The 20631-nt window shown below is 44.8% G+C and overlaps 1 protein-coding gene across 2 annotated transcripts; it reads right to left on the bottom strand.

The window, feature by feature from the left end:
• Positions 1-6061: 6061 nt before the first annotated feature.
• Positions 6062-19182, bottom strand: LOC310688964 (uncharacterized protein). 2 transcript variants are annotated; one of them, XM_083466121.1, is made up of 8 exons: positions 18963-19182; positions 13190-13396; positions 11267-11500; positions 9798-9951; positions 8778-8887; positions 8291-8404; positions 7020-7169; positions 6062-6324 (listed from the first exon to the last, which is right to left on the bottom strand). In XM_083466121.1, the coding sequence occupies exons 1-8, from the start codon at positions 19044-19046 to the stop codon at positions 6190-6192; spliced, it is 1188 nt and encodes a 395-aa protein (XP_083322247.1). In that variant the 5' UTR covers positions 19047-19182; the 3' UTR covers positions 6062-6189. The 2 variants fall into 2 exon arrangements, with proteins under 2 accessions (XP_083322247.1, XP_083322246.1); XM_083466120.1 differs by lacking the exon at positions 18963-19182 and adding an exon at positions 14499-14799.
• Positions 19183-20631: the final 1449 nt, after the last annotated feature.

Here is a 20631-nt window from a genome sequence, read left to right on the forward strand (position 1 = left end):
TGTAGTCTGGCTACGCCAGTGTTTCCCAACCACTGTTCCGCGGCACACTAGTGTGCCGCGAGATGTTGCCTGGTGTGCCGCGGGAAAAATTAAAAAAATGAAAGTTTTTTTTTTAAGTCAAATTTTTGATTGGGGCACCGTCACTAGATGACCCCTGGGGTTCCCTCCCGCTCTGCGCCTCCCTCCTCCTCCTCCGGGGAGGCCCTTCCTGGCTCTCGGCCAAGGCTTGGTGGCTGCCATTCACTCACTCGCTCGCCCACCCGTCCCTCCATCCCTGCACCCGGCCTCTCCCCCTCCGTCCCCGGCGCAGGGGCTGCCGGGATCCGTAGTCCCCTCGCCCTTGGGCTCCGCGCCCGTGTGGGGTGCACGAACTACGTTTCCCAGCGTGGCCTGGCGGGCCGGGCATTTTGTTTGAAGCGCTCTTCTCCCGGCCATGGAATGAGCGCAGCGGCGGTGGCCGGGCGGGCAGGGGCTCTTCCGCGCAGACCCCGCGCAGCCTGCCTGCGCCCCCGCGGAGATCGGGCGGCAGGATGGAGCCCGGGGATCCCCGCGGAGGCGGAGCGGCGGAGGCGGAGGCTGCCCCCCAGGTAGGGCTGCGTCGGGGTTTTTTTATTTTTGCAATGCTGCATCCGCGCCGGAGGGGACCGCAAGGCAATGCATGCGTGCAGGCGTTGCATGGAGTGCAGTGCAATCCAATGACAACGCGGCGCCCTGCATGCATGCATGCAACTTCCACTGGCGCTCCGGACTTGGCAGGTGAGGGGGGTCCCCAGTGGGCGGCAGAGAGAGCCGGGAGGGCGAAGGGGAGCCGGGGGGGGAGCAGCGCTGCTCCCCGAGCCGAGCCTGGGGGGAAACTTCGGCGTCGTTGCGCCGGGTGTTGGAGGCGGAGGCTGGCGGGGGCCCCTCACCTGCAAAACCTGGTCGCCTCTCATATATTTCGTGCATTGCATTCATCGCCCGCTTTCTCCTCCAAGGAGCTCCCGGGGGCGCGCGTGGTTCTCCCCGTGTTATCCTCGCAACAACAGCCCTGCGAGGTGGGTCAGGCGAGTGGCCCAAGGGAGCACCCAGGGATTGTCCTGGCCAGGTGGGGTGATTTGAACCCTGCTCTCTGCCCGGTCTTCGTCCTCATTTAGCCACCACATGTGCATGACTGTGCATGACTGAGGTTTTCCCCCCTCGTCTTGGCTATGGTGTGAGTCTGTGCTGTTAATTAATGGGGTTCTGCCTTCGGAGAAGATGAGCCAGCCCTCAAGGAGGTGATTATGTAATTTGCTAGCAATTCATGTCCCTCCCGGCATGACGCTGCACGCTGACGTCACGGGGCTGTAATGGTGGTGTGCCTCGAGATTTTTTTCATGAAACAAGTGTGCCTTTGCCCAAAAAAGGTTGGGAAACACTGGGCTACGCATTATATGCTGTTCTGTGAGGGCAATGCACTTTAACTCAAGATCTGGACAAGGATTTCCTCTGGAAAAATTATAGTTTTGCAAGGTTACTCTTAACCAGTCATAAAAATAAGCTCAAGAGAGACACCTGCTGGAAAGAACTGCTCTGAGCAATGGCACAGTAGACATCATTATAATTGACAGGGGTTTGATTATGAGCCCAGGAAAGTGGAACTTGGGGAGAGGGGAGTTATCCTGCCACCTCATAAGGAGAGCCCTGCTAGATCAGGCAAAAGGTCTAGCCCAACCCTCTTGTTTTCACAGTGGCCACATAGATACCTTTGAGAAGCCCACACGCAGTACTTGAGTGCAACAACCGCTTCTTATAATTCAGACCCTCTTCCTCAGCTACGGATATAAAACAGCATCGTTTTCTATGTCACCCAGTATACACTGCATGCAAGCAGAGCTTCCGTTTTATATTTATTTCAAGCTGCCTCGCCAACCCTGATAGATGGAAAGGTGCCGTACAGTGGTACCTCTGGTTACGAACTTTATTCGTTCCAGAGGTCCATTCTTAACCTGAAACCATTCTTAACCTGAGGCACCACTTTAGCCAATGGGGCTTCCCTCTGCCGCCGCAGTGCCAGCACATGATTTCTGTTCGCATCCTGAGGTAAATTCTTAACCCGAGGTACTACTTCCGGGTTAGTGGAGTCTGTAACCCGAAGTGTTTGTAACCTGAGGTGTTTGTAGCCTGAGGTACCACTGTATATATATTTTAAATAAATATATCCTGGTCTGACTGCACTGCCTACCAATTAGTTTCCAGGCCCAATTCAAAGTGCTGGTTTTGACCTATAAAGCTTTAAATGGCTCAAGACTGCACTACCTCATGGACCACATCCCTCCATGTGAACCTACCCTAGGGGTTGCCATATTTCAAAAAGTAAAAACCAGGGCACCCCAAAAGTTGTTGAGCTTTTTAAAGGAAAACCCCACATTTGTTCATTGACTTGCCTAAGATCCAAGACAAAGCACCACATTTTGGAATCCCACCCCAACATCAATTCCACCTTTGAAATCCCAGTAATGTCCAGCCCTAACCTACCCAGACCTTGAGATCATCTTCTGAGGCCCTTCTTCATGTGTCTCCTCCCCAAGAGGTCCTGAGGGTGACAACATGAGAACAGGTCTGTTCCGCCCTGAGATTTTTCTCATTATGATTAGTATCCAGAAAACTCCACAAAGCTCTCAAACATGTATTCTGTTGAAAATCACAAGGCACAAATAGAGGTATTTACTCACATTCCAGTAGCCTGTTCTTTTGGCTCTTAATGAATGTGGTTAGGAAGCTCTTTATGAAGTAGGAACGATGGAGTCTACCCCTCTTCCTGGGCTTGCAAGAACTAAACAGAACTAGGTTGCAAAGGAGAGACAGAGGTTTTCCCCGCAATGGGAGTAGCCAATAGAAACTGGTATATTACTATGCCCTCCTTTCCCAACCTGCTTTGAGATTTGGAAACGGGAAAGGCACTACCTTTTCTTAAAGTTGCAGCATTATTATTCCTGCTACCTAATACTAATACACAGATTTGCTATCACTAAATAATTGAACCCTGTGGGGCAGAACAGGGTCTTTTCTGCAGTGGCTCCTGTTTGTGGAATGCTCTCCCCAGGGAGGTTCGCCTGGCACCTTCGTTATGCTTCTTTAGATGCCAGGCAATAATGTTGCTCTTCAAGCAGGCCTTTGGCTGATTATCATCCAATACCCTTTTAAGTGTTTATTAAGTTGTCTTTGTTTTATTACGTATTTTTTAATATTGTGATTTTACGTTGTGAACCACCCTGAGATCTACAAGTATAGGGCGGTATACAAATTTAAGAAATAATAACAATAGCAATAATACACTGAAGTAACAGTAGCTTAGTCCACCGGTTCTTCACTTCCACACTACCCAGAATGCCAACTCACTCCTCTGTCAGTTTCAAAATGGCAGCTGTAAAAAGGGGCCTATTTCCACGGCTTCATTTGATGCCTTGCACTCAGCTAAATAAATACAGAAGTGAAGAAATGTACTCTTAAACTATTGCTGCTTGAGGGCATAGATTGCAACACACCTTGGTATAAACCGTAACTTGGTTTCTTGGGGAATAGCTTTCAGGCAGAAGCTATTTCTGAGCCCTGGAAAGTGTTGTGTCCATTTCATGATGCCATATTGTGAGGAAAAGCGTATCTAAGGTCTCCTTGCCTTTTCTGCAGCCTCAATATTTTCTTCCAGGACTTTTATGCCTTAAATCTTCAACAGAGTTGTGGCATGCATTGAGGCTATTCAACCTCCCACAGCTTACATTTTAACCATAGCTATCCTGGGCTTGCCATGTTTCCTTTGCCTACTTAGACAAATTATTCCATTAAATAGTTTACAGATACAGATCTTTACTGATGTACGATGCCACCTGCTGGCTAAACCCCTATAAAATTACCCTGAATTATGGGGATTTGCTGCCTTCTAAGAAACTTGGGCTAATAATGCTTGCCTCTTAAGTGAAACCCTTGAATTGCATTGTTCTTGGGAACAGCTGGCATCTGCAAACACTTAAAAACAATATTCTGCGCATATTACATAAAGTGAAAGAGTTTACTTTGAAGGTCTTAGCCTTCAATATGTTTGATGCTTTTGAATTATGGTGTTGGAGGAGACTCTTGAGAGTCCCATGGACTGCAAGAAGATCAAACCTATTCATTCTTAAGGAAATCAGCCCTGAGTGCTCACTGGAAGGACAGGTCCTGAAGCTGAGGCTCCAATACTTTGGCCACCTCATGAGAAGAGAAGACTCCCTGGAAAAGACCCTGATGTTGGGAAAGATTGAGGGCACAAGAAGAAGGGGACAACAGAGGACAAGATGGTTGGACAGTGTTCTCAAAGCTACCAGCATGAGTTTGACCAAACTGCGGGAGGCAGTGGAAGACAGGAGTGCCTGTCGTGCTCTGGTCCATGGGGTCACGAAGAGTTGGACACGACTAAACAACAACAACTAGTGGTGAAAATTCTTCTGCTCCCATAAGTCATAGAGGCTTATTCCCAAGTAAGGGTGAATTGGGCTGCAGGCTTACAGCCAATTTTTGTCACGTCATGCCCCCAGGGCATGAGGAAAAACCCGAATGAGTGACTGCTATGTGATCACATCGTACAAATACATTTCGCCATCTGTTAATTCCACATCCCTAAATGAAAACTAATCACCACCTAATTGCAATGTAGTAGAAAGCTAGTGTGTTGTTCAAATTACAATAATTGCAGCGCTGTTTCCAAAGTTTGCTTACAGCATTCGCTGGAGGATCTGAAAGTGGGGAAAGGAATGTATATATTTGAGGGGAAATTATCGCCTCAGCGTAGGAATGAACAAATATATGTCAGTTTCAATTTGTCTCAGTTCTCGTTTTTCCAATCATCAGTTCAGCTCACCACATTTCCACACCAGTTCAGTTCGTGTACTTTGGGAGGGAAGGGTGCGGATGAGGTAAATTCTCCATTAAATGTAAACAGTTGGATTTCTCCCCCCATCCCAACCCTGTTATTGAGGAACTTCAGTAGGGAATGATGAAAAAATACGCTGCCTTAGATGCAGAGTTTCTGTGATTGGGACATAACTCGTGGAAGGCTCCCGAGGACAGAAGGGGTTGGGGCTGAGGCAGATTCTTAAAATTATCCCTACTTCCTCCTATAGTTCCCTGAAAATTTGCTCTGGAGGATAGAGAAGACCCTCCAGGACAGTGTGGGAGGTGGCCCAGCAGGAAAAAAAGCAAAAATTCTCGTTCCTCTTCTTTCTGCTGACAGGAGTCTCTGCTGGGCTGCAGCCCTTTCTGCAGACGAAATAAGGCCTTTCATGAAAAGGAAGGACAATGTAGGACCCAACCTGCTCCCTCACCGCAAAAACTTCTCATTTTGTTTTATTTATGTGACTATTACATTGCATTTGGAATGGATCGTAAGTCAAAACACTTCCATTTAGTGCTCTCATTCATGCTCGCTAAGTTCTAGAAATGTGGTTTTCCTTCACATCTGGCTGAATACACTATAATCCTGGTAATGCCAAGACAGTGCCAATGGGTACAACTGCCCTGGCGATGCCTCCCCACAAGGTCTGGGAGCTTCCTCCACACTTCTGCCTCAAGATGTGGCCCATGAATCAAAAAAATTTGGCAACCCTTGTGTATGAGATAGGGTCAAGCTAACCACAACAACAGGGTAACGTGTGCACATCTTTGCCTTATATTGTAGCCCGTCATGTAAAGAATAAGCTGGCATTATGAAGGAGTGTCTCCACCCCCATCGTTCAGCCCAGACACTGAGGTCCAGCTCCGAGGGCCTTCTGGTGGTTCCCTCATTGCGAGAAGTGAGGTTATAGGGAACCAGACAGAGGGCCTTCTTGGTGGTGGCGCCTGCCCTGTGGAACGCCCTCCCATCAGATGTCAAAGAAATAAACAACCATCTGATGTTTAGAAGACATCTGAAGGCAGCCCTGTTTAGGGAAGTTTTTAATGACTGATGTTTTAATGTATTTTTAATGTTTAGTTGGAAGCCACCCAGAGTGGCTGGGGAAACCCAGCCAGATGGGCAGGGTATAAATAAATTATTATTATCATCATCATTATTATTAGGAAAACGCGATGCAAGCCCTGACTCCTTTTACTTTATAAAGAAGTGGTTAAGAACTCGAAAAACTCTTCCAAGGCAGCATTAACATTATTAATAACACGTGGTTTCATGCGGACTTCTTCGTTGCTGTAGTGAAGCTGCTACGGTAGATTAATTGCCTGGTCCTCGTTAAAATGTGGAATCTTCTTAAATTCATCCTGCTTTTTGAAGAAAAGCTGGGCTAGTATATGGTCTGGCGTGCGGTGGAAATAGTCATCCATATCAAGGGTTTGCAGCTACAAAAAAAACAACAACCACAAGAGCATTTGAATTGGGAAGGGGGAGTTTACGCTCGTTTCACAGTAACACACAAACATTTTTCATGGCAAAAAAATTAAATTACCATCTTACGTAATATGTACAATCATGTATAATACGGATGGGCAAATTTCAGCTGGTTTCTCTCCATTTCTAATTTTTCCAGTCTTACATTCAGTTCTCTACATTTCCACATTGGTTTGCAAATAAATAAATAAATTATAAGTTCTCGTGAAAATTCATCAGTATTTTTGTGAGAATTTCACTGAATAGTCACATCTTTGTATGCACCTTAGCTATGCGCTTTTGCAAAGCAGTGTACCTAATATAATGCACTTTCCCATGTTATTTATTACTAATATGCATTTTTACACCTACTTTAGTATATGCACGTTACTTGGCTGGAGAACTGCATTTCAAAATTCAGAAAAATTCAAATTTTGAAGGATGGATGTTTGGGTTTTTGGTGTATTGCTTCAGAAAGCACAAATTAGGGAGATTTGCCTTTAAATGAGAACTGAGTTAATATATGGTTGTTGTTTTTTCTCCCCAACCCTGCAAAACCTTTATAACATTGATTGTGGTTCACAATAACTCATCACACTAACTTAACTGTGGCTTAACTGTATCTAGCCTGGCAGTTTACCTAGGAAGTCAAGCACAGATTTCCTACCTGGTTCGCAGTGCTGAATGCCAAAATGAAAAGCAACTCTTCGTCGCATGTGCTCTTGATGTAGTGTTGGGTTCCAACGGGGAAAAAGACGACATCTCCAACGCCAATGGTGAAGTCAGTGGTGAGTGATGGTGAAACGATAATGCCCACCTGGAGAGAGAATGCACCAACAAGGAAATACACCCCAACATCCATCCAACTGACTCTGTAGTTCTCAATGGACTTCATGAAAAATGTCACAAATCCAGGCGTCTGTAATGTCTCCCAGAGCCGAAGGTTCAGAAAAGGGAAAAACAGAATGATCCAGAAGATAGAGCAATTTCCCTATGAAGAAATGCGACCACATCTGGGGCTTTCTCCCTCATATACTGTTATAAAGCTGTGTAAGGGGACAGGAGGAACCAGGAGGAGGAGCACAATGGATACAGGAGAGTGACCTCCCTTGTGGAATAGGACTTGTAGACAACCTGATGTGCAAGGCTGTGGAGCTCCAAGATTTCTTTCCCAACTCTGCCTTGCAGAAAACTGGAAGGAAGCAGAGCTAGGAACAGTTTGATTCTCCTAACCCAGCAACAATCACTGGGTGCCTACCAGATATTGGATTACAACTCCCATCATCCTAGTCATGTTTTCTTCTTTGAAAATATTCATAACCTTTTTCTTTTATAGAAAAGCTTATAAACTGCTTAAGCAGAAAAAATCGTAACTGACGTACATAATAACATCACCAATAAAACATGATTAAATCAGCAAAACTTAAAAAAGCAAATATACATAAAATAATCACCGATAAAACTCAGATAAAAAGCAGCAAAACTGGGGGGGAAATGCATAACTAAACTGTATGCCTGGGTAGGATTGCTGAAATAAAAATAACTATGGTATAAGAACAAAAAAATTCCTTCCAGTAGCACCTTAAAGACCAACTAAGTTAGTTCTTGGTATGAGCTTTCGTGTGCAAGCACACTTCTTCAGATATGGTATAAGAGATAGAAGACAAGGTGCAGCAAAGAGGGAGAAATAAAAAAACAGTGGAAATGGGATGGAAGGCTGACAAAAACAAAAGAAAAATTGATTATGTATTAGAGTGTAACTGTGAAACTTGTAAAAATTTAATAAAATATAACCGGGAGGGTGAAATAAAAGTCTTCAGCAGGAGTCAAAACAATATTGTGAGAGTTTCTGCTTCCTGCCAATAGCTAAGCACCTATTCCTTACCCAAGGAAAACTCAGAATGGTTTACATCACAGTGGTTTAAGTTAAATAGCTACCTGTCCACACCCACTGATGACGTATCCCATCTCGTTGGCATTGAAATGAAAGTGGGGCTGCCGTAGACCATTGCTATAGATCCTGAGTGTCCCCAAAGTAAGAGCATCTTCCTTCTGAGAGCAAGGAGAGCAAACAAAAGCACGTGAGCATGTGAGGTTGTGCAAAATAACAACAGGGTGTCTCAAAGCATTAAAACGGGTTGGGAACCGGAGGCCCTGCAGACTTGTTGGACTCCAACTCCCATCATTCCTGACCACTGGCCATTTTGGCTGGGGCTGATGGGAGTTGGAGTCCAACAACGTTAGAAATCTCAGGTGGCTCCATGGGTCAGTGCAACTGGCTGTTAACCAGAAGGCTGGTGGTTTGAGACCATGCAGAGACGGCTATGGGCAGGGTTTCTGTACTGCTCTCCAAATGGAACATTTGACTCAGATCTCCATGGTCTCATCCACTATAACAGGCAGCACTTTTTATCTCAATACTTACTGAATGGAGAAACTCGCTGTAAATTCTTTCATTCGTACTCAAGCCTTTTCCATCTTTCACATACCGAGCAAACTGGATTATTCCCCCGGGGAAACGGAACTCAGTTGACCCTGAATGGAGGACAAACGCTGCATCCTCAACAGTAAGACAAGCTTGGGAGACCTAGTTCATGATCATCACAGAATATTTATTAGCTTACATTGCTCACTAAGCCAAGCTTGTTGTTCTGAGACATTTGCCATCACTTAGCAACAGACCACGTGTTCTGGATATAGAAGTGCCAGACATACCAAAACTCCATAGCTTAGGAAGAAAGAGAATAGACTTTCCCAGCCTTCCTCCACCCCGTCCCAAGTTCCAAGGGTGGTGGAACTACTAAGAGAGTCCTGAGTTAGGGTAGCCGTTTTTCAAAAAGTGAAAACCTGGACACATAAAAATTGACATTTTGAGCTATTTTTAAGGAAAGTCAGCAAAAACAACACTGGGTTACCATACGTCCAGATTTTCCTGGACCTTTTGCCAATTTCCATGCAGACACTGCTTCTGACTGCAATATTCCGGGTATGTTCGGATGTATGATAACCCTACCTGAGTGCCAATCTTACCACCCAAGAGGGTTTCTTTAAAAACCCAAGGCTTTAAAAAGAGAATATTTGATTCCTCCATGGGCATTTAATTAGGAATAAGCTCAGCTGCTTGGTTTCGCAGACAGCGGAGTTTCTGTATCCAGCTTTGCCCATGCTCTGGAACGAACTGTGGAACCAGAAATAGATTCCGCCACTGATTTTGGGCAATCCTTCCCTGGCTGGGTCTCTGAGATTGTCTGGAAATATCTTGGGTAGCAAGTGGATGCCACCAGCTCCTTCCTGCATCAGAAGCCCAGGAGAACGTTCCTAAGGTGGTGGTGGGGCTGGTCCTCTATTGCCTCTGCTCCCTTTGCTGAAGCGACCCCGACCCACATTGCTAACTGTCTGGAAACAAAGGTCCCTGTTAATGCCATCTCAGCTTTCTCTGAAGTACCTTTGAGGTCAAAGAAGTACCGCCACACAAGCGGGTCTTCGGACTGCTGGTAGTTGGGATTCTGAACGAACTCTGCTAGGTTTGGAGGAAGGTTGACGGCTTGGTCTTCTGCTTGCTTCTGGAAAGACCTGATGAAGGCCACTCCACCTTGAGGCTAGAAAACATGCAGCAAACGTTGGATTTAGCTTCTCAGCCACAGTGACTTAAAGGAGCTCCAGCTAGGGGAGTTTGTTTTTGTCACTGAAATTCTACTCAGTACTGATTCAGAGCAGATTCCAATGTGCAGTTAGCAGAGTAACAACTTAAACACGTTGCAGGATTCCCAAAAACTAGATCAGAGGCAATTAATATTTCATCCAGCAGAGCTTTTCTGCCACTGAAGGCAAATGAGTATAATGGTCACAAATCGAATACATTCAGGATTGGCACTGTCTATAAAAAATCCAGTTGCAGCAGACTTAGCTTAAACTTACAATAACTTATACTAAGCATACAAAACACCATACCAGAAAGAAAGAAAGAAAGAAAGAAAGAAAGAAAGAAAGAAAGAAAGAAAGAAGGAAGGAAGGAAGGAAGGAAGGAAGGAAGGAAGGAAGGAAGGAAGGAAGGAAGGAAAGAAAGAAAGAAAGAAAGAAAGAAAGAAAGAAAGAAAGAAAGAAAGAAAGAAAGAAAGAAAGAAAGAAAGAAAGAAAGAGACCCAGGCTCCTTCTGGCCTCACAGTCAGCATGACCTTGACAGAAAGAGATAACAGAACCAGTTTAAACCAGCTGTACTCAGCTTCTTTGAAGGAATAACCCAAACATCAGGAACCTTCTGCTTGTTTGCTTGTTACTTTCACACAAAGAAGCTTACGGAAGCTTCTTGAATTAAGTAGAATAGGAAAGATCTCTACACATCAGATCAGTATTTTCTGCACTAAGAAATGCAAACTGACAGTTTAAGCCCTAAAAGAGATGGGAAGGGGGGTAGGAAGCAAATTTTCAAGAACAAATGAAATACTTTAAAGGCTTCTTAAAAAAATAAAAACTAAAACATCCTGTGCATTAGTGGTGGGCATATTCTGCTTTATTGGTTGCTCTGAGAAGCTTCCCCAATGATGCCACATGACTGCTTTCTAGAGGGGCTGAAGCACAACAAAAAGGGGACCAAAAAAAGAACACCCACACCCCAGAACAATTTGTGGTAAGAAAAGTTGCAGAATTTCAGTAGGAAATGGACTTTGCTGCTTGGAAATGAAGCGGGAGGGGGGCTGCCCCAAAACCTCTGCAGATGCAATTTGTATGGAAAATGGAATCTTGTGTGACAACCCCAACAGCATCATAAATGCATGATTAAAAGGCTATCTGGAGGGGCCCATACCTCATGTCATAGCCCCAATTGGCTCTTAAAGCAGATTACAAAGAATTTCACAATACAGCTGCATTCACGTGTAGCACAAACTAGCACTAAGGAGTTTATGTTGTACAGACCTTTAGTGACCTTGCTGCTATGTCTTCAGGTGTTAAGAAAAACGTATCATCCAGATCCAGAGTTTGAAGCTCTTCATGGGTTGTGAAGAACAGCAAGAACAGACAGTCTTCTGTACCGACGTTCTTGAGCCAATGCACTGTGTTTCGGGGGAAGAAAATGACCTGGCCCGCTGTGACGTTGTACGTGGTTACGGTATTTCCACCAGCATCGACAACCCCAATCCATGCAGTGCCCTGAAAAACACAGGTGGAGAGAGGACTAGTCTTTGCAAATCAAGTTAAGAAGGCAGAAACATTAGGAAGAACTTCCTGACAGTAAGAGCTGTTCGACAGTGGAATTTGCTGCCAAGGAGTGTGGTGGAGTCTCCTTCTTTGGAGGTCTTTAAGCAGAGGCTTGACAACCATATGTCAGGAGTGCTCTGATGGTGTTTCCTGCTTGGCAGGGGGTTGGACTCGATGGCCCTTGTGGTCTATTCCAACTCTATGATTCTATGATTCTATGATTCTATGAAATCCAATGCCATCACTACAACACTGCCATGGGCCATCACAGGAGTGCAAAGAGTGAAGCCCCGATGCTTTATTGTGTTTTATGAGTGTTGAAAGCCGCCCAGAATGGCTGGGGCAGCTATAGACTATTAAAGTGTATCGATCAGTCATCTGCATCAGAATTCTTGATCCAGGACACTGACGATCTATTCGCCACCCTGGAATCCTCCTCCTGTCTTCTTCCCAAAGCCGAGTTAGTGCTTTCCCCAGACTTGGGAAGGATGAGGGAAGGCTTTAAGACTCTGCCAGAGCCCTCATGCCTCCTTCACCAAATAGGTGCCTCCACACCCTGTCACTGCTGTTGACTGCATTTTATTCAGCTACGCACACCCCAGTCCCTGACTAGTGAGAGATTGCAGGGTTGCCGACACATAATAACAACAATTTTATTATTTCTATGCCACAGCCATCTGATTGGGTTGCCCCAGCCATACCTCAGGTTTGGTTTCCTTCAAATGAAGGTCACCGGAGATGGCAATGTCTTTGTGATGTGTGATTTTATTTACATGCCTGTACATTACAAGCTCAAGGGATGCGGGTGGCGCTGTGGGTAAAACCTCAGTGCCTAGGAGTTGCCGATCGTATGGTTGGCGGTTCGAATCCCCGCGGTGGGGTGAGCTCCCATCGTTCGGTCCCAGCTCCTGCCCACCTAGCAGTTCGAAAGCACCCTTAAGCGCAAGTAGATAAATAGGTACCGCTTTATAGCGGGAAGGTAAACGGCATTTCCGTGTGCTGCGCTGGTGCTGGCTCGCCAGAGCAGCTTCGTCACGCTGGCCACGTGACCCGGAAGTGTCTCCGGACAGCGCTGGCTCCCGGCCTCTTAAGCGAGATGGGCGCGCAACCCCAGAGTCGGTCACGACTGGCCCGTACGGGCAGGGGTACCTTTACCTTTACATTACAAGCTCACAGCACTGACAACCCAACTGATTTTGCTTTTCCTATTAGTTTTCTTGTGGGTTTCCCAAAGCCATAGCTCTGGATTCAGCGCACAGAGAGCAAGTTAAGCCTGTGTGTTTACTCCACATATGACTCACCCTGGTCTATTCTCTCTTAAACCCACCAATGACATAACCCCCAACCAGAGGAAGGAGGGAGGCCTGTCCCGCTTCTGGAAACACCCAGTAACTTCGATGGCAACTAGTCTCCTTTACTCCTTAGTCATGCAAAGAGATACTTAACAGATGGCTTGGGCCATTAACTTAGCAAAAAGACTCCTCTTCAGAATGCAATTTTAGAGATATAAAACCATAAATTTGGAGGGCACCCAAAGATGACATAAAAACGAAACTATCATCCTAAACCTATAGCTATGTAAGGGTTCTTTCCACTAGAAAGGTGGGGTAAAAACAATTTTAAGATAACCCCAAAAAGTACCTTTAAGAGGTAGCCATGCTCATTGGCATTGAAATGCCAGTGTGGCGCACGCAGTCCTTTGCTCTTAATCCTCAAAGTTCCAAACGTCATCTTGGAGCGCTGAGCATTGATGCTTCTTCCAAACTCCATCTCTTCCTTGTTCTGGTACTCATTGGCGTTTTTCCGGAATCTCGACCACTGAATGGTACCGCCCGGGAACTCGTGCTTCTGGAAAGGGTAATACTTGGGACATCAAGCACTGCATAAAAAGTCTAATATCCAGTGACGTTATTTGCGGCCCATTCTGCCTCCAGCTATGTACAAGAATTTGCGTGAAAGAGTGTGCACTTGTTACAGGCTTAGGTACTTATGCTACGTCCCTCCACAGTCCAGTAACACATAATGTGGCTCCTTCTTTCCTTATACAGTAAAATAATAATAATAATAATAATAATAATAATAATAATAATAATAATAATTTATTATTTCTATGCTGCCCATATGGCTGGGTTTCCCCAGTCACTCTGGGCAGCTCCCAACAGAATATTAAAAACACGATAAGACATCAAACACTAAAAACTTCTCTAAACAAGGCTGCCTTCAGATGTCTTCTAAAAGTCAGATAGTTGTTTATTTCCTTGACATCTGGTGGGAGGGTGTTCCTCAGGGTGGGCGCCACTACTGAGAAGGCCCTCTGCCTGGTTCCCTGTGACCTCACTTCTTGCAGTGAGGGAACCGCCAGAAGGCCCTTGAAGCTGGACCTCAGTAGAGCAACACTAGCCAACTTTGTGTCTTCCAGCTGCTGCTGAAATTCAAGACCCCAAAGCCTCAGCCAGCATGGACATTGGTGAGGGATGATGGGAGCTGGAGGCTACCAATTCTTAGCAACCCCATGGACAAAATAATCATTAAGGTCCTTATTCACAGAATCACAGAGTTGGAAGGGACCCCCAAGAGTCATGCAGGAATCTCAACTAAAGCATCCATGACAGATGACCATCCAACCTCTCCAATGAAGGAGAGTCCACAGCCTCTTATGTGAAATATATACCAGCTGGGCTTTTAGTGTTGTGGGCCTAAGCCTGTGGAGCACATGCCCAGTTGAGATCATAACAACACCCTCCTGGCTGAACGTCAGGCACATGACAAAAAAGACTATCCCACTCCAGCAGTTATTTGAAGGCAGTGTTCAAGTTTTGCACAGCTTTTTCGTTTTTTGTTCTCTGCGTGGCTCCTGGTTCCTTGTATGCCGCTTAGAAATACTAATGATTAAGCAGTGTATAAACGCCTTAAACAAATAAAAATAAAACAGGATATGGTCAAATTATACCTTGGCTTTAGCAAGCTGGTGGAGAAACTGGAACTTGGGGTCCACCTGGGCAGATGTTACTCTTGAAGTTCCCGGGGAAGCAGCTCTACGCTTTTCTGTGCTGGCATCGTATTTTGGTTTGAAGCCGGTGTTGGCGGTATAGACCAGAGACAAAACCAGCACCCCTAAGACAGTGGTGATGGCACAGGCCGAGAGGCAGACCAGAAAGATGTTGAGCAGGGACCAGCGGCTCTTTTTCTCCCCCGATAAACAAAGAAACAAAGAGGAATAATTAGTAGCCATTTTTATAGAACTGGCAAAACAGAACATTGCCTCTCCAGGCCTGTGTAAGCTGCTGTACTGGCAACCTTTGGGAGCACATGACAAGCTTATGGATAAAACACTGTAACTTCACAATGCAGAAAGTCTGTAGCTCAGTAGTAGAGCAACTGGCTTGCATGCAGAAGACCCCAGATTCAATTCCTAGCTTCTCCAGGTAGGGCCGAGATTGGATCATGAAGATGGCATATAGACTTTTCCAGGGCAGCAAAAACGTTGACTATCAATTCTGAAAATTCTCAGTATTAGGGACATAGATGACCTCCTTGGTCATTCAGTTTTGAGATGAGGCCATTTGGTGAAGCCCTAAAGATGTGACTCGCATATTGGAGTTGTCAGAAACAATCACTTTAGCTATGAACTATTAGCTTTTACTGGTCACTTCATAGGGGTCTCAACACATCACGTGCCTGGCTGCTACATATCTCATAACTCTCGGAGCTATTTCACACACGGTTCAGCACAATCTAAGGTTTCCTACTTGAGTGTACATACAAACAGCAGGGACTTGCCTCCAATCCTGTTTTCCTGGTGGTTGTTGTGGTGATCACACAGGGTCCCCGGACGTTTCACCGTCTCTTGATCCCTGTGCCACCACTTTATTTCTCACTGCCACCACCCAGGCCCTACCTGGGACAATACTGAGTCCAGTCAGGGTTAAATTGAAACATAAACTTTTGTTTATTTATTGCAGTTTAACAAGCGTGTGGTTTCATAAACAGTATCAGTCAATTACATTCATGGGGTGCATATCCAGACCTATAACTTTCGCTACCTGCTCTCACTCACTAAACCACCTCTCAGATATTTACTTGTCTGCCTAGACCCTAACTGATCCTGACTCAGCTTATTTCGCTACACTAACTCAACCTACCCACAAACTCTATCCCAATTCACTCCCACTCCAACCAACCTCCCAAGGAACTCCCCCCTTTGCCCCTCCCAGAGCTGGTTTTATAGTCCCTCTGACTCCACCCCCTGGGTCCTGATTGGGTAACCTGTTTAACTATTTCACCTCCAGCACTTTCATATGTTAACGCCACAGTTGTCAGTGGGGAAGGGCTGGGGGAGCATACCTCCAAGGTATGTTTGTGTATATGTGTAAAGAGTAGGGATTATACGTGTGGGGGGCATGAAGGGATTATCTGTCTAGTGCAATACACAGAACATCCAACTCCCCGTCAGTTCTAAAAGCACTATTATAGAGACTACGTATGTCATGATCTCTAAAGGCCATTCTCCTCCATTATTATTTTTTTAAGTCTTATGTAACTCTGGGAAATGGTAGGGTTTGTGCTATGACAAAGAGTAAGGGAGCTCCTGAGCTGGGGGGGAACCTCCCATAATACCCCATCATTTGCCATTTTCATCCGAGCTTAGTATCTTATCACATGCATACACGATCAGTTTATACCTGTCTTACAACAGGTTGCACTAGGGTGGCCACCTTTTTTGTAGCTAGGAACCTGTACCGTTACTAGCTACCTGACTGGTAGAAATTCAGCTTTCCTCTCTCACTGCATTTCCATGCAAGTAAAAGCCTCATCAATTGAACTTTAGGTTGTTATTTCAGCTCCGGCTATTTTCAAAGCAGAATAGCTCCAACTAGGAGAAAAAGCAATTGATAACTTCAGAAGTGACCCAGCTTGTTAATATTGTCATTGTAGCAACTGGCAGTTTTTTTGCCTTTGATTACTGCAATGCTGAAAGGTTCAGGGGTTTTTTAGAAGTTTGTGGAGAATAATTTGCTGGTTTTGATCTGCTCAGCCAGGAAAACTTCCTCTTTCAACTCTTCTTCCCTTACTTCTGCTTACAAAAAATTGTCCTAACCAAAGTTGCTTAAGCTATCCGGGAAAATGCCTGAGGAAGTTAACAAATCAATATTAGTTAATTCATAATTGTGCAGTAGTTTTGCACAGAGCACCCTGGTTACCTTGGGAAAGTCACTATTATTCAGCAGAACATAACGCAGACACAATTATCACTGCCAGGTTCAGAAGTGCTTGTCCTTTTTGTCACATTCCAGCATGAGAAAGACAGATTCAAGGATGGGGCTAGGCAGAAACGGATGAGCTCAGTTCTTGATGCCTCTCTGGGGCAAAGCAAATGTAATGCGGCCCATCCTGGCCCCACACACAGACCTACAGTAACTAGAGGCATGGCAAATATTGATCCTAACAATCTCCTTAACAGAGCCTGGAAAGTTATCTCTTTCAAAAAAAAGTTCTAGTTTTTAAGGTGTTCTTGTTGTTTTATCACTTGTTGTTTTCTGCCCAAGGCTCCTTTGGGAGGAGAGTTGAGATACAAATTAATAAATAAGTGGTTCAAGTCTGTCAGGGGAAAAGAGGGATATAAATATGGAAGTTAATGGTGAATTGCTTAATTATTTTTTTCCAACAATCATGATATTTAAGCTTAAAGTTCTGAAGACTCTAGGGCAGAGGTTTTCAACCTTTTTGAGTCCACAGCTCCCTTAACCAACTACAATATTTCTGTGGCACCTCTGTGGGCCTGTTTTGTCACCCCTTTCCTGTAGAGCTAGCAGCCTCTCACCCTTTTTGAAACACCCTCCCTTGTGGAGTGTTCCTTCTCTCCTCTCCTCTCCTCTCCCCTCTTCCTTGGGAGTCCTCCAGGCAGCTGCTGCTGCCATCCCTGGTCTGAGCTGCCGCCCTCCTCAACCCCAAACTGAGGTGCCTCCCAGGGGCACCATTCAACTGTGGAGCTCATAGCCAGGGCTACTACAATAAACGGATGTGCAAGCCTTTGGGAGGCAGAGACGCGAGAGGGCATCAGAGGAGGGAAGGAAGGAAGGAGGGACAGAGGACAGTGTTGCCTGCTGCACCCCTGAGCATCATTCAAGGCACCCCAGGGTGCCACAGCACACTGGCTGAAAACCACTACTCTAAGGGTTAAAAAAATGTAAGAGAATGAACTTGAATAACTTGAAATAATTCAAAGTTCTACCCCAAAACAAACTTCTCATTCCATTCACCCAACAATTATGGGAACTACTTGCAGGTGTAGTTCAGAGATTTTTGAACTAATTCAGTGAAGTTTGTTGAACCAAACTAGTTCATTCCGAGCATTGGTCTTTAATTTCTATCCTTTCCCCACTTTGAAATAACTAGCAGCCATTTACAAAATGGGCATGTCACTTCTTGTGGACAGATAAGACAACTGTGCACAGTGTACACTGAAGAGAGCTATAAATCTCCTTGCAATTCTTTATTTATCCTGAATGATCAGTAGTGGAGAAAGAGATTACTTAAAGGATAAAAACACTACTTATTTTGCTCTCAGCAGTCGACCTGACATATCCCCCCCAACATTCCTCCTTCTGCATGTACCAAATTTGTACCAGATCATATGACCAGGCTTTTCTTGTTTCTGCACCCAAAGATAGCAACTCTCCACAATGGTCTGACTTGGGATAAGACTGCTTCCTTTCTTCATATAAGATTGTCCATTCTGACAATGCTGAAAAGGCAGAGAGACAACATGGATTCTGTTTCTTCTGCCTGCCTCAGAGGCTACAACACAGTGAGAACCCCAAACCATCTAGAAGTTGTTGGACGCCAACTACCATCGGGAGAGCCAGCCTGAAACAAAGAACAAGATGGCACTCCCCCATTCCATGAACAGAAGCCAGCTGGATTTGCACATCAGCCCCAGACAGCATGGTCAAAAACCAGAGATGATGAGTTTGCATCCAGTATTATCCTGAGGGACACAGGTTCTCCACCCATGGCTGCCAACATCAACCTTTTGGTGGGTGGTACAAACTTCCAAGTGCTGCCTACAGATTAGACTGCACATAGAAAAAATTCTACCATTGGATTACTCTTGCTGGGCTTGATGAGCTCATTTTAAAAAACAAAAATCTCCTACTCTGTGTTTTTAACTCAGATGTTGCTGGTTTTTTTTAAAAAAAGCAAACATTTTTTATTAGCAGATTTTTTTAAAACGCAGTTCAAGTCCTAGGCAACCTGCTAATACTTACCTGTTTATAGCTAGAGGTGCTGGATGAAGTATGGAAGCACATTCTCAAGATTTTCTATACATTTTCTATACGTTTTGTAACAAGTTTCCAGATCTGAGCATATAGCTTCAGATCAGCTCTCTCATTATTTCACAACAGCAACTTACTGGGTGTTCTTGTTTTTTCCTCTCCGTTTTGACTGAGGGACTTGGAGGTGTTTCTTCATGCAGTTCAAATCCTGAGTTATCCATTTCAAGTGAGCGAAGTAGAATTTTGCATGCACCAAAAGTGAAATCCGAAGTTACCTTGGATTTGTGGCCTGAACTTCAGTAGCAGAAGAAAGCATCTGTTTTCCTTAGGATATACACACCGTAATGGACAACTTGAGGAACAGGTTGCAATTCAGGATATCCCCTTTCTTAAACCAAACTTTCTTTACCAGGAAGGCTGTCACCATGACTAATGTACTTCTTATTTCGGTCATAACACTATTTAGTTCCTCAGCATCATATGAACCAAGCAATGTAATATGCCAGTGAGAAAGTCTATGGTCCTGATAAATCAAGAGCCTAATTTGTGCTGTCAACTAAACAGTGTGTGTGTGTGTGTGTGTGTGTGTGTGTGTGTGTGTGTACACACACACACACACACACACATATATACAAGAGTTGAGAGCGAGCCTGATTAATTTGTGTGATTTCAGGTGCTATTTTATTTATTCATCTAATAAAATATATACCTCAGGTTACAGACGCTTCAGGTTACAGACTCAGGATGAGAACAGAAATCGTGTGGCAGCAGCAGAGGTCCCATTAGCTAAAGTGGTACCTCAGGTTAAGAACAGCTTCAGGTTAAGAACGGACATCCAGAATGAATTACGTTCTTAACCCGAGGTACCATCGTAAACTCAAAGCGCTTTACAAAAAGATGAGAACAAGGAAATATTGGGAGGAGAAAATAGGATACTTTAAAATTTAAGATACTAAAGCAGATTAAAATTCACATCACCATTTCTAAGCTTCTGGCTTATTTAATTTGAATGTGTGTGTCTATATAACAAATAAAAACATGTCCAAAATTAGGAACTGGTTTGTTTCAGTTACACAGTTTCAAATCCATTTCTTCCTTCTGGTTTACATTGTAGCTAATGCAACTTAACTGACGCTCATGAATCCTCATTTCATGTTAATGGGGCAAAGGGTGTTTCCTATGATTACTACAGGAGGGGGTCCATGCTACTGGTCTGGTCCGTTTTGGTCACATTGAAGGAAACACCCCTGGGGATGTCCACACATTGATGTTGAAACCTACACTAACAAAACCAGCATGTGACCAGCTGCAGCAATGTGGGCTGAGCACAAGATCCTAATTCCTGAGCACATGGGCATGCTCGCTGAAATCAAGCTTATCCTGATTCTGGCGTCAGCCTAACTGGACGTGTAGCTTTTGTGAAATTGTATGCTCTATCAAACCAATGAAGATTTGGTAATATGCTAACCAAACTGAACTGAGTAACCATCTTTTAGCCAAGCAATCAACTGAAAATTATTTCACTTAACTGACAGCCCTAATTTAAAGTGAGATGGATGGGAAAGTACATGTACAGGATGGGGGAAAGCCTGCAGAAAAATGTCCTGAGACACTAAAAAAGGTAAAGGTAAAAGACCCCTGGCAGTTAAGTCCAGTCGCAGACGACTCTGGGGTTGCGGCGCTCATCTTGCTTTACAGGCCGAGGGAGCCAGCGTTTGTCCGCAGTTTTTCCAGATCATGCGGCCAGCGTGACTAAGCAGCTTCTGGTGCAACGGAACACCGAAACCAGAGCAGCGCACGGAAACG

This window comes from Podarcis liolepis (genome assembly GCF_965112155.1).
Source record: "Podarcis liolepis genome assembly, chromosome: 11".
In the NCBI taxonomy this organism is placed as follows: domain Eukaryota; kingdom Metazoa; phylum Chordata; class Lepidosauria; order Squamata; family Lacertidae; genus Podarcis; species Podarcis liolepis.

Bases quoted from the DNA above. Each gene is read 5' to 3' on its own strand.
- LOC310688964 (XM_083466120.1), bottom strand. From the start codon at position 14,780: ATGGCTACTAATTATTCCTCTTTGTTTCTTTGTTTATCGGGGGAGAAA. The intron at 11,501-13,189 runs GTACTTTTTGGG...TGTGTTTTTCAG, and splicing joins AGCATGGCTACCTCTTAAAG to GGCACTGCATGGATTGGGGT. The intron at 7,170-8,290 runs GTAGCTATTTAA...TTCTCTCTCCAG, and splicing joins TCATCAGTGGGTGTGGACAG to GTGGGCATTATCGTTTCACC.